This window comes from Notechis scutatus, chromosome 4 (genome assembly GCF_049901735.1).
Source record: "Notechis scutatus isolate UNSWTSFEM ecotype Mainland chromosome 4, rNotScu1.2, whole genome shotgun sequence".
NCBI classification, from domain to species: Eukaryota; Metazoa; Chordata; class Lepidosauria; order Squamata; family Elapidae; genus Notechis; species Notechis scutatus.
In genome coordinates, this window is record NC_142012.1 from 36991190 (window position 1) to 37006173 (window position 14984).

The 14984-nt window shown below is 35.6% G+C and overlaps 1 protein-coding gene across 1 annotated transcript in view; it reads right to left on the reverse strand.

The window, feature by feature from the left end:
- Positions 1–228: 228 nt before the first annotated feature.
- FAT4 (FAT atypical cadherin 4) overlaps positions 229–14984 on the reverse strand; it is a 113137-nt gene continuing 98381 nt past the window's right edge. Inside the window, exons 15-17 of the mRNA XM_026667024.2 lie at positions 14596–14813; positions 12688–12949; positions 229–4931 (exon numbers count right to left, since the gene is read on the reverse strand). Of these exons, the coding sequence (XP_026522809.2) occupies positions 3061–4931; positions 12688–12949; positions 14596–14813 (2351 nt within the window). The 3' untranslated portion in view covers positions 229–3060. The remainder of the gene's footprint in view (positions 4932–12687; positions 12950–14595; positions 14814–14984) is intronic.

Below are 14984 nucleotides of genomic sequence, written 5' to 3' on the forward strand. Positions count from 1 at the left end.
TTCTAAATAAATACTAAATTTTAGATCCAGTAAAGTTGAGTAGGAATCAATAAATAAAAATGATATGTACCATCAACAGGAGTTCTACCAGGTACCTAGCATCTGGTCAACCATGATAACAGGATTTATATTAGATGACACATCACAGTTTGGGTTTTAGACTAATTGTCTGATGCCACATTATTTGTCAGGCAGTTGAACAGGACTGGTGATGAATGTATACTACAATATACCATATACAGTCATGTGAAAAAGAAAGTACACTCTTTTTGAGTTCTAGGGTTTTATGTATCAGGACATAGAAAAAAAAATCATCTGATCCTTAGCAGATCCTTTTTGTAAAATAAATGATGACATGGTTTAATATGTCATATGTTGTTGTTCATCTGAGATTTTATTTACCTACTTTTAATGATTTACCTGCTAATGATTCTTATAAAGCCATATGTAAAACCATAGAACTCAAAGAGGGTGTACTTTCTTTTTCATATGACTGTATATCAGATGACACAGCTAAGAAATATGATAGAAATTTGCTATTGGTTTATCTGATGCATTAATATTATTGAAAGATCATTTCAACTACTAGATAGATGTTCAAATAATTTAGACTGAATCCAAAGAAAGGTTGCTTTTCTACTTTCCACTGGAAATTCTCACTTAACGGATATGGTTTTGTCCAGCTCAAACTTTATATATATTTCTTGTACCTTCAGGTGACTCATCACAGTTCATGATATTGGTCCAGAATGTGGTATATATAAAGTTGCTTTCTATTCACTAATATTCTTTGCATGTAAATGTTGCACTAATGAGTGGATAATAGCCTACTGTCTGGAATTCTTCTCTGGGCTTTTTAAATTTTATTTTTGGGTGCCTTGGAGTCAATCTTGTTCCCTGGTGACTGCTGGACTAGTCCCTCCAGTTTTCTTTGCATGATTTCCCAAAGGTTTTCCATTGTCTTCTTTGTAGGACTGACAGTGATTGGCTGAAGCTCATGTTATTGGAACTAGAAGTCTCTGGGTCTTTAGCCAAACTGACAACTTAGTGCTCTTTAAATATGCTAGAGGTGCCATATTTGCATTGTAAAATTGCATTAGCACTTGTTTCCATTACTGCACACAATATATTTTAAATAAATATTTTAATTCTATTATTGGCATTGTACACTTAGAAAGCATATGGTCTGTTACAACTTTATCAAAATGTGAAAAAACGAATGTTACAGAAGTAACAAATGTAAAAAAGAGTATTTTTCTTACTTTTCCTGAAAGCAAGAAAACTATTCTGTATAGGAAAACACTGATACCAAAAACAGAATTTAGATTAAGAAACAGGCAGAAAGAAAGAAACGAAGAAAAATATTAACAAGAAACAACCCACTCCACAAAAAAACTCACATTTTTTTACACAGTATAATAGAAGCTTCATGGAAACATAAGGGCATTGTATACATCCCCCAAATTTAAAACAGAGATGTTTAAAAATATTATCTTTTATAAGTGACATTTAGGATTCCCCTTATTACATGATCAATTCTTAGAATAAACTTGTTAAGATAAACTTCATACTCAGTTATGAATACCTGAGCAAAATACATATATGTATCATACAAATAAAGAATGTTGCATGCAAATATTCATAACTTTCTGCTTTTGTCTTTAAAATACATAAAATAGCATCAGATAGAGACTGTGCTATCATATTTTCACAAAGCATTTTAAAGATAAAAGTTATTTCTGCTGTTCACAGCTGATTCCACATGTATATCTTCCAAAGTAGAGTATCTGTATTGCATTACTAATAGGGCAATCATACACAGCTACTCAAAAATCTCATTAAGTTCAGATGATTTTAAACCCCCCAGGATAGGAAGTGAAATTACAGCCCATATTTCAAATTTATACATGCTGAATTTGATGGAACTTGATCTTGAGTAGACACTTCTATGGCTGCACTATGAGTACATTTTTAAAACTGGTCTCCTGTTCCAAGAGTGCAACAACTTATACTTTTAATAAATATGTTTATTTCAAATTCTTCTATCATATAATACTCTGCAGTGTAACAAAAAGATCACTCAAAGATCCTGCAGGAAGCAGTGCTTAGAATAATAACCATAATAATACTTAGTATAGTGCTATATGCCTTTTTAATACTTATGCCCCCTGTGAGTTAGAGTCATCATTTTTATTACTTATAGTATCTTCTCATTTGTCCAGATGACAGAACTGAAATATCAATAGGGTGGTTTGTCAAGCCAAAGTTGGTATTAATTTGGAACCAAAAAAGCTCAGTTTTCTATTCTCACTTTGCATTAAACCACATTATCTGTTCGATAAACTCTGTTGTTTGTTCAATTTTATAATGTACTGTATATCAGTTTCCATACAAGCTAAAAATACTGCAATTTGGGGAAACAAGGAAAAAAATCATTCAGAAGTTCTCACACATCCTTGTCAAAAATAATGAAATCCTAAAGTGCTCATTAGCTTGAACTGGTTAACAGGACCCCTTGAACATAAATCAATAATAAGCTTAAGCTTATCATTCTTTGAAATATTCATATTTGAGCAACCGAGGGACAGGAAATATAGTTTCAGGAAGAATACAATAATTTCATTCCATCATTCAGCATCTGCAAAATTGCTTCTCTCAACAAATCAACATAGTTGATATTTTTACATTTCAAAACAACATATTCAACTTGTGTACAAACACGCCCCTCACAACAAAACATTTTGCAATCATCTTTAGAGCTAATCATTCTTAACTTAAAAATCACAAACCAAACAAGAAATAAAGAATAAAGATCCAGATGCCAAATATATCTTGCTTGAAAATATAATGCATGCAATAGAAACAAATTTAACCAATTGTAATTAAATAAAACAACAACAACAAGTATTTGTCCTTCTCAGCAGCATAGTTGTGATTATTTTAAATGTGTCTAACCACTGGCCCTGGCTAAAACAAAGTGTGTCCTTTTTTATCTACACTGACACAATGTCTTGAGTATTTTATGTACTTTATGTATTTTGATAATGTCAGTACGAAGTTCTATACATACTGTTCAGCTTCTCCAACTTTTGGTTGCGTTGTACCATTTCTGCACTCCTCACTTACATTTGTTGCTGTCTTTTCTGGAAGAGATGCCAAATCTTTAAAAACATCTACATAATGCCCAAATCCAGGGCCCCAGTTCAAAAGGTTGTCCCAGTTGAAGTTCCCTCCTTGTGGTCCAAGTTTTAAAGGGGAAGTATCATTAATGCTGGATGCAGGTGCAGGTGCTTGTGCACCCACAGGACCACCACCTTCTCCTCTGCGGCCTGGATATCTCCTAGGCTTAAGTCTAGCACCATAATTGTCTTCATCATCAGCATCTGATTCATTAACTTGAGAAAGTTTGGGCATTCTTGAAGTATACACCATGGGTTTTTCTCGATCATACTCCATCTCAGAACATGTAAAAGAGTCATGGGAATCACTGTCAGATGATGATTCTGGAGCTGGAATACCATCAGCTGGATTTCTTGTTCTTGACAGAGGCCTTCTGCAGTCTTCCTCAGAAGAAGATCTTCCATGATCAGCACTGCAGATGCTCGGATTTCTAGGGCGTGGAGTGTTAAGTCTTTCTACCTCTTCAATGGAAAGCCCTACAGGAGGACCACTTTCAAGAGAAATTTGTCCTATTGGTTGCTTTAAGCGACTTCCGGGCCTGGAACTATGACCGGTCATCATTTGGGGACTTTTGCTTCTTCTCCCTAGTCTACTGGGATAATTAAAGATAGCAGTTTGGCAGACATCATTGTGCATTTCTAAAGGGCTCCCTTCTCTTATAGAAAGATGCATTTCCCTTGCTGGACTATTTCTGTAGAAAGTGGATGCTTTGGAGAATGGAGCAGGACTATGACGAGAAAGATGGTTTGGTGTAGGGCAAGCAGAATGATTTAGTGAAGTTGTCCTTAGACCTTGACTATATGAAGGCTGGTAGGTTAAGCTACTTGCTCCCAAGGGCATAGGTGACTGTCTGGCAAATCCTAATGGACTATGCCTCTGAATGGAAAATTTAGGAGTATGACTTCGGAACTGCTTATAATGCTGAATGATGTCTGCATCTGAAGGAGCTATACTGCTTGCATTATCAATGTCATAGTGTTCTATCTCTGCTTCTGGGGAAGCTAGAGGAGCACTGGGTATAGTCTCTGTGTTGTGTGATATATCTGTTTCATCAAATATGAGATAAGGATTTTCTCTTTCGATTATGTCAGGTTTCGGGTTTCCTTCAGGTTGCTTCCGGATGGTCATATCATCACCATAGGGCGGGATATTATCAGGATCATCAAACGCATCGTTCTCACTGCCCTTCTTTTTCTTTTCCTTTGTTTTCTTTTCCTCTTTTGGAACTTTTGCCTTCTTTCCTTTGCACTGATTGCACAGGATCAAGCTAAGCACAAGCAATGCCAACAAAGTAGCACAGCTGCACACAATGGCTGGAACAGCCCACAGTGGTAAAGAAAGTTCAGCTGGATAGAGCTGAGGGATACATACATAGGCACCATTTATTCCTGCCTTGCATACATGTCCCTGGGCACATATGACACCAAGGCACACAACTAGTATTTCACATGTTGCTCCAATGTGTGATTCTGGACAACTGCAAATAAATCCAGCTCTTTCATCAGGTTCACAAGTACCTCCATTCTGACAGGGGTTAGATGCACAAGCTCCAGGATGAACACATTCATACGTATACCACTGGTTAATGCACATTAGTTCTCCTCTACAAGGATTGCTGGCACAAACGTTGGGACCACGACAGCCAATCTTCACAGAGGAATCTGATTTAGATATGGTAGCAAGGCTATGTTGTCCTGTGAAGGGAAGGCTTTCTTCACCATATTTCAAGAAGGCAACGCATCCATCAAAATCTAAGAAAATAGAAAAAAAATGGATTTGAAAGTTGCAGTTTAACCAATTTAAAAATTGTAATTGGCAATCTAATGGATAAAAATAACCTTATAATGCAATAATCATCAAATGGGATTGATATGTCACATCCTAAAAAAAATAAACCTACTATGTGTCATATAAACTTTATTTCCTACCTTTATTATTTTCTCACATAACTCAAAGTGGCAAATATCCAAGACATATTTGTTTTCCTGTTTTTTCTGCAACAAAAGCTCTGTGAGGTGGGTTAGGCTGAGAGAGATTGGCCTGAAGATACCCTGCTGGCTTTTGTGGCTTTTATGGCTAAAGTAGGACTTGAAGTCTACCATTTTTTGCCTGATGCCGTAACCACTAAACCAAACTGGCTCTATATTTATGTCAATTAGGTAGGGATCGGAACAACTTTAATCACCACCAAATTTGAACATTTAGCACAGGGGTGTCCAACCTTGGTAACGTTAAGCCTGGAGGACTTCAACTCCCAGAATTCCTAGCCAGCTTTGCTGGCTGGGGAATTCTGGGAGTTGAAGTCCTCCAGGCTTAACGTTACCAAGGTTGGACACCCCTGATTTAGCACTTACAGAAAATCAGTAACATAGCATAATCAAGGCTTATGTCAAGGCACCAGGCTAGAAACTAGACTGTGGGTTTTAGTCCTTCCTTAACCATGAAAACCAGCTAAGTGGCATTGGGCCAATCTCTCTCTCTCAGCTCAACCCCAAAACAGGAGGCAGAAATAAGATTAGGTATGTTTGCCACTTTGAGTTATTTATACAAAACATAAAGACAGGATATAATAAATAAATAAATAAATAAATAAATAAATAAATAAATAAATAAATAAATAAATAAATAAATAAATAAATAAATAAATAAATAAATAAATAAACAAACAAACAAACAAATAAATAAGTAGTGTAGATCCATCAGCATCTTGTACCATCAAAAAAACATTTACACTCTCTCAAAAATTATTTTTAATCTATATACAACTAAAACTCTGATTCCTGTTACCATTAATGGCCAAAACAGTGCACCATAGGGTAAACAGTTTGAAGCAAAGTATCTCAAATGGGTTGTGTTACAGAATGCATCAAAAATCCGAAACCCATAACTCCTATAGAATTGAAATTTGGCAAATTTTATAAAACATCTTATGGCCTAAACATTTGTCAGAAATTAGTTTATGACATAATATAAAATGTCATAAAACCCTTCCTGTACTATGTCCTTGACTTACAACAGTTCATTTAGTGACCATTCAAATTTACAATGGCACTGAAAAAGATGAGTCATGATCATTTTTCACACCTTTGACCATTGCAGCATCTCCATGTTCACCCGATCTACATTCAGATGCTTGGCAATTGACTCACATTTATGACAATTGCAGTGTCCCAGGGTTACATGATCATCTTTTGAGACCTTCTGACAGGCAAAGTCAATGGAGAAACCACATTCAATTAACAACTATCTTATTAATTTAACAACTGCAGTGATTCGCTTAACAAATGTGGCAAGAGTAAGTCGAGGACTACCTGCACTATATAGTTCAACATTGGTTATTTTCAAGGCAGATGCATCTCTGAATCTATCCCAAGTTTTCCATGAAGAGAGTTACATTAGAAACTCTTATGAAGGCATTGAGGAACCTGGTAAAGAAATATCTCTGGAATTATGACCCAACAGGCCATAGGTCTGGTTTACATTTACAAACAGAATAAAATGGGGGAAAAACTCATTAAATTGTGGATGCTCTTTTTTATTTTTTATTTGTTTGTATCATGCCTTTATTATTTTGCAAATAACTCCAGGTGGTGAACATATCCCACATACTTCCCTCCTACTGTGTTCCTCACAACAACTCTGTAAGGCGAATTGGACTGAGAAAGAGAGACAGGCCCAAAATCACCCAGCTGGTTTCATAGCTGGGACCCAATTTTTTCTTTTACATTTAGGGATTAGAATGCATTTGGATGATTATTACTGTATCCCCATCCTGTTGGTGTCATAGGCACCTTTTAAGGTGATTCCTGATTGAAAGAATTAGTTGGTGATATCACCATTGCCCCATGGATGTGGATGGGGGCTCCTTTCATGTTTCTATTAAGGAGCTTGACTGGATGATGAGACCTCACCCTGCCATATAGAAGCACTTGTATCTCAAATGTAGGCTTGCTAACCTCCAACCCAGTGTCCTAACCACGTGAGCCACCATGCTCCCCCATTGTATTAAAGCAACTATATCAGGTTTGAAAGAAAAATACCACCTTCCTGATTCTTTCAAATCATATGCATTATTTTTCTAGGATTATTTTTTTTTTGGTTTTAATTTAGCTACAATAAAAATGAAAAAAGTAATCCAAGCATATACTTCCTATTTATTAATTCTCTGGTTTGTAGCTTGAAATGAGACAAGCAATTTTGTTCACAAGCTCATTTTTGGGTCAATTATTTGGCAATGTTTAATGGACAAAACCAGTTTGAGACAAATAATGTAATAATTATTAAGTACCAGTCATATTGATCCTTAGTTTTTGATAATGTTTTTGAACCATTTGTCTTGAATGAACACTGGATAGCCTATGCATCCAATTGTACATAGAAGCAATAAAAGAATGAAAATTCATTTAAAGCTCTTGTATTGCAGTACGTCACATTGGTGTACAGTAAATGATTAAAGACAGTGGGTAACTTAGGCACAGAAGATAGTTGCACGACTTTGCATCAGTCATTTTCTGCCAACTTTAGGAAAATTGTAATGGCAAATTGTTTGCAAAAGTGGTGCCAGGAAAACTTCAGGGACTTGTCCAGACATTTACCAGGGTCAAGACTGACTTGAAGGAACAACAATAATAACTTACATACATTGTGTGTGAATACAATGTCACTGAATAATTAAACTCTTTTTAGGACTGAAAAGTAAACATTATTTTGTAGGTGTCCTTTCTGATGAATGGACACTTTGTGAAAAAGTGGAATCTGAAGAAAATGTTTCTGAGAACAGAAAAGAAAAAAAAACTGTTCTCTTCCAAAAAGACAGTAAATTTGTAATAAAGTACATTATTTGGAATTTGAAAAATTCTGGTCAGAATTCTGCTGAGCAGTATATAACATGAGGGGGAAAGAGCCCATAATTCAGTTCTTCAGTTCAGCTGTTGATTTCCCTTCAATTAGCTGTATCCCAATTTAAATGGACCAGGAGCCCTGGTAGTATAGTGGTTAGTGCAGGCTAATTCTGCTGACTGCCAGGAGTTCAATCCTCACTGGCTCAAGGTTGACTCAGCCTTCCATCTTTCCGAAGTTGGTCAAATGTAGATCCAGATTGTTGGGGGCAATATGCTGACTCTGTAAACTGGTTAGGGAGGGCTGCAGCAGGATATAAGTCTAGTGCTATTGCTAAATCCTCTAGCATCTTACTTCCATCAGCTTTCATTTCTGTGCAAACAGAGCAATGGATGAATATCCTTACAGAGTTGCTTATTTTAATCAATTCAGAGTAGAAAAGGGCAGAAAATTTGAAATTATAAAATTTATTTTTCTTAAATATGGGCATAGTAAACCAAGAAAAGTAATGTGAGTAATTGTGTTTTCTTGATGTAGTTGATGATGGTCTGTGTGGGTGAAAACTTAAGAAGCATGCAGAATCATAATCCTACAGGATTCCAGCATCATCTAAACATAAGTAGCTGTGTTGTGTAGACAAAGATATATTTCATGTCTTGGAATCTGTTGTAGTTCATCTAAGATAGTGGTAGCCCATTCACCCTGGTTCTACTGTATAATGATACAGGAATGGTTTTCTGCCCATCCCACAAGTTGTAAATTATGTGAGGTCAAGGATCATGGGAAAATAAACACTATTTGGAGTGAAAGTGTGAACCAATGAAGATAGTAAAGTTACACAATTCTTTTAGATTTGTTATTCTAAATTGACTTTCTGTGCTTACCCTTTCCTGTAATGATAATTATGGGCCTTCAAGTCATTTTTGTGGCCATCATTTGGGACCACAAAATTAGACTTTCTCAGGATGATGTGTTCCAAGCCTGGCCCTTCATATCTTCCAGCAATGCACCCATCATTGCTATAACTGGATTCATCCATTTAACTGCTAACTATCCTTTTTTTTTCCTTTTGTCCTTTCCCAGTGTTATAGCCATTTTTACAAAGCTAAGTCTTTCAAAGTATGATCATGTGAGCCTGGTCTTTATTCTTGTAATGAGAATTGTAGATTCACTTTCATATACAGTGTCTGAGGGAAACTCTAGCCTGTATCAACTGATCTTTGCAGATATAATCACAGCATCTGAATTGCTTTTCCAAGCCCTTTTTTCGCTTCTCTTCCCAGTGCTAGTCTGTGGTGTATTTCTTGATGCTTGATTTTTTACATGATAGAAGAGAACACATTCCTAGTGGCTTCAGTTAAGACTGATATTTCTCTTTGGTTTAGTAAGAAGCCCTCCCTATTCACCAGGATACTGTACAAGATTGAAATCCCATTGGTCATAATGGAAAACAGCTACTCATTTAACATCTACTCAGTATAAATCTGACAATGCCTGACAAAAAGAATGGTTCAAGTTTCCTTCTTGTGGCTTGCCATTAGTGATCATTTTACCAAATCACCTGGTTTTGACCTGCCTCATTCTGATCAGCCATGAATATGTCTAATGGTTTGTACTGGAATTGTATTAAAGATATACCTATTAGATCAGAGTTCCCCAACCTTTTCGGCTTGGCAGAGAGCAGGAGGTGGTGGTTCTATACGAATTTTTGACAAGAATGTGTGTGTGCAGCTTCAACTACACAAGCAGCTCGTGCAAATGATGCATGTGCACACACACTGCCCCACTGTTTGTGCAAGTGGGATGCATGTGCACACAGCTCTATTCTAAATGGCTCAAGGCTGGAAGTAGTCTGTGACCTGGGGCTTGGTGACCAAGTGTACATATTTTGTTAGGACTTAAATAATAAAGCTATGCCATTGCCGTTGCCTTTTGTGGTTGGCGTGCCTACAGGGCTAAATATAATTAATTAGCTCACAACTAGCCAACCCAAATGGAGTAGTCTTTATCTCAAACACTAATACAGGTTAAGCAAAGGCAGCTGAACTGAACTGGGAATATACTTTGGCAGAAAGGTGTCCTACTCTGGTCCCAACAATCAAATCATACTAGGAAACAGTGAGTATAAATCGTAAGGATACAAGTGACAAAGTTACAGTCCTACAATCACAAGTGGGAGGGGATGGGTGATAAGGAGTGATGAGAAGATTAACAGTAATAGTAGTGCACACTTTGTAAATAGTTGAACAGTGTTGAGGGAATTATTTGTTTAGCAGAGTGATGGCTTTCGGGAAAAAAAACTGTTCTTGTGTAGAAGTGTCCACAATGACAGCTACATATAATTGACTATTAAATTTCCCAACAAACTATGTAATATATGCACATATATGACATGAAGATTAAACAATATTGTATTATATGTTTTTTAAATCTTTCTGAACATAGATGATACATGTCATGGAGTGAATCAATGTCTGCCATGTATTATTAAGCCTGCATAAAACTAGTAAAGAATACTGTTTATTTTACGGAAGGCATTCAATTGAACATTGAATTGTGATTGAAATGAAGAATAATATTTCTAAGTTTCAGAAGTGTTTCAAAGAACTTTAGGGATTTGCAATGTGATCTAAAGAGATGGATACTAAGTAATGTTTACTGTGCAGTAGAAAAATTCTCTAGAACATTTTTCTTCTGTATATATCTTGAATTGTAATTTTTGATTAATTTGTTCTGCTGATATTTATGAACATACAAGTTCATGCAGTTATACCTTTCTATAAATCTTTGGCATGAGACATGAAGTGCAATTCAATATTAAGACAACATGGTATAAAAATGGAATCCACAAGGCAGGTTTCTGTAGCTTTTAAACATGGAGTACCCATTACACTGAAAATAATATCCCACAGGCTTATTGCCTGTTAAAGTAGTAATTATAATTTGATTAATCAATACATGTGTACAGAATAAAAGGGTTGGAAGGGACCATGGAGAACTTCTTGTCCAGCCCCCTGCAGGAAACCCTACACCAGGAGGCACTAACCTTTTGGACCTCAGGGACCACCAAACTCATAATTTTAGATCCTGGGGACCACTAACCGGTTCTGTGGGCTAATTTGTGGGTGTGGCTTGGTGGTCATGTGACTGGTTGGGCATGGCTTGTATGTAAATATTATAAATATTTATATAAATATTGAATTTTTATAAAAAAGAGCAACTTTTACTCAAAATCAGGCAAAGCAGGCAGATTGAGTTGCTCACAGAATCACAGATTCATTCAGAGATCTATCTATCTGCCATTGGCTAGCTCACATAAAATTTGTCACATAAAATTTGCTTGCAAGCAAATTCACAAAATTAACTCACAACACACCATGCATGTAAATATTGAATTTTTTATAAAAAAGAGCAACTTTTACCCAAAATCAGGCAAAGCAGGCAGGCAGATTGAGTTGCTCACAGAATCATTCAGTGATCTATCTATCTGCCATCGGCTAGCTCAGTCTCTCAAATCTGTTTGCTGTGAGTCTGCACTGAATTTGCTTGCAAGCAAACCTTCAGTCCTAAGGGAGGTTGGCTGTGCTGAGCCGAACATCTAAAACTAGCTAGAAAGCAAGACATCCAACCATTTCCTGCTTCCTAGCTAATCTAAATCTCCTGGCACAACAGAACAGATGATGGTTGGAAAAAGGAAAAATAGCAATTTAGCAGGCAAGTTTACCGGGTAAGAAGTGAGTGGGCGGGGAGGGTTCCCGCAGGCCATGTGGGCGTTTCAACCTTGTGTTTCTGGATTAATTGCTTTGTGGGGGTGCTCTAGGGGTGAGATTTCTCTGCAGCCCACCAAAATTTTCTCACGGCCCACCAGTGGGCCGCAGCACACTGGTTGGCGACTGCTGCCCTGCACCATTTCACACAAATGGTTGTGCAATCTGTTATCTTTAAAATATCCAGTGTTAGAGGGAAAGTTGTTTTTATTCACATCACACCTTATAAGAATTGAGGTTATTGTTTATTTAATTATTCATATTGTACCCAGTGAAAAAGAAGAATAAAATTACAACAAATTCCTTATATGGTGAAAATTCTTAAAATAGATAATTTTAATATAAATAAATCTAAAACATCATCTATACAGTTTTGTTAGCCTTAGTATCTGAATAATTCTTCTATATATTTAAAAATAAACAAGGAAAAAATATAATAATAAATAAGCTGTTTTAGCATAGTAAAAGATATTAAACTACTATACTAATATATGCTAATTAAAAATTACAATGTATACTTCTGGTTAAATGAGTTATTAGAAGATGGTTGCTGAAAAGACTGTGCACTATTGAATATTCCAAATCATTATAAAACTAAAAAAAAGTAATGGATAAATTCTGCCCATTTTTTTGATCTATAAGAAGTTTAAATTATTTTTGTTACACTGTTATGATGCAATTCAGAAACAGTGCATTTCAGGATTTCAATTTCCACAGAGATTCTGCAAAGACTAGGAGTCTTATATAATGCATAAATGGACTATGAAACTTTGGATGTGTATTCAGTCTCTCTGCTATTTTAAATTAAGATAGCCTTGTATTTACTGGTTCTGTGTTTGTATTATTACTATATTCCTTATCTGTGATTGACCATTCATGTTATTATTATTTTTCTTCTTACCTGGTTCACTGCTTCTAGAAAGCTGGTTAATTGGGATACCACCAAGAGAAATTGTCAAGACATTTAGTCCTCCAAAATCTTGTGTCACATGTAGAATGTCTCTACTATACATCTTGTCAACAGTGATTATTGTGGATGTACCATTCTTTTCAATTAACAGAAGATGCCAGTGACCATCAGAAACATAAGCTTCAGGAATACTTCTTTCCACCTTTCCACCTACTCCAGCATCAGAAACATACTGCACTTTGCCATTTTTTATCTGCAGTTTAAAAAATAGAGAAATGTTTAAGAAGTAGAAGTTTATGATGTTGATTTAAACACCTACAGACCAGGGATATCAAACTCACATTTTCACGGTGGTGTCACGTGACGTATTGGGACTTCCCCCCCTTTGCTAAACCAGGTGTGGGCGTGGTCAGCGTGTGATGCATCCGGCCCACGGGCCGAGAATTTGACAGCCCTGCTAAAGACTGTATGTGCAATGGTTTAAGTGCTACAGCAATTTTCAGTGTGATCACATAAGTCACTGCAGGACAAACTACTCCAATTTTTCCTCAAACATTATGCAATTCAAGTAATTATGCATTCTACAAATATGTACAGTAATAGCTATTACTCAAAATTATGTTGATTTCAGATTTATGAAGAAATATTGTTTCCACAGAAATGTGAATCCATATGTAGAACATTATACAAATTTTAAAACTGTCTTTAGCACCTATCATCATGAACATGAAGATCCCTAAAAACATTGGTATGTGCTCCACAAGGCCTTTGTGCATTCTCATTATCAAATGTTTAGTTGACATTACTGACATATCTACTGCTGACTTGCTGAGCTTTTCTATTTTAAAAAATAACTTTACTAGAACAATATTTCATCATTTTTAAAGACACTTTAAAAACTTTTCTTTGTTGAGTGTCTGGAAAATTAAACAAAATTAAACAAAATGATGAAATGGTGCACTGAACACTAAAACAGCGGGATAGAGGGAGGGAGGGAGGGAGGGAGGGAGAGAGAGAGAGAGAGAGAGAGAGAGAGAGAGATGCACAAGGAAAAATATGTACCTTGGCCAAATCAAATAATTTTAAAAAATTTGCTGTTTTTTAAACCAGTAAGCTGCTGTTTACAAGAAAAGTGTTATTATATTATTCTATTCCATCGTTCTTTATAAAAGTGAACCAAAAAGCATTTTTAAAACTGCATATAAAGTAATTTTGCATTCCAGAGATAGCTAACATGTAAATAAGTCAGAATGGATAGCTTATTTCAGTTTTATGTAGAAATGAGATTTCTACAGGAAGACATGCTAATTCTCCTGCAAAGTATTGCCAAATGTCTTCTTTTTCTTTTTTTACTAGCTTAGAGGTGTCTGAACACACAGCAAAACAATTTAAAGATATGGTACAAATATGACTGAAGCCATTACTAAGGACTGAATTCGTTGCTTTCTCTTGTTAATCAATCATCAATTCATTTTACTGTGTATTGATATAGATGGTTAACTAGAATTCAATATAAATGCTTTTATTGAAGGCAAAGTTCAATATGAAATTTGACTTCGGTGTTGGTATGCTTAAAAGATTCCAAATTTGAACATGATGTTTTTATAGGAATCTGAATAAGGAAGAAAACTTAATAAAAGAAAATGTTTTTTAAAACTGTAGCGTGCAATGTTTCATTAAGAATATATGTGTCTAACATTGTTCCAACTGCCATTCAAATACCTAGCACATGGAGTCAAGACTAAACTGATTAGAAGCCAAATCATTCAACTGTTTTAGTAGCTGGAGCTCTGCCCAGCACTAGTCAACGTTCTGGTATTTCTAAGCTAAAATAATTAGAATGAATTTAGAATACACAAAGAACATTACATAGCCAGCTGCCTAATCAAATCTATTTACCTTCACAGTAGTATAGTTGCTGTTTTCTTGAATATGGATTAATACTCCACTTTTACTCCTGGTACGGAATTTAACTTCCAGACTATCCATATTTCTAGGCTCTATAATGGCATTTCCAATATAATATCTCATCATATATTCCCATTTTCTATTTTGCCTCAGATGATAGTCAAGACGTCCTTTGCCCCCTAAGGACAAGGCAGTGTCAGCTGTAAGATCTAAAATAAATAAAGATATTTAATTAATAAATTCTTGTAATCTACAGTTTGCATTCCACCCTTTTCCTGATGAAAAATTATAGATATTATTTTAAAGACAATTCAACTATGCAGAAAATAATGTTTCTATGCAGTTACGAAAAAGAAAAATCTGATTTTTACTTTTTAAAA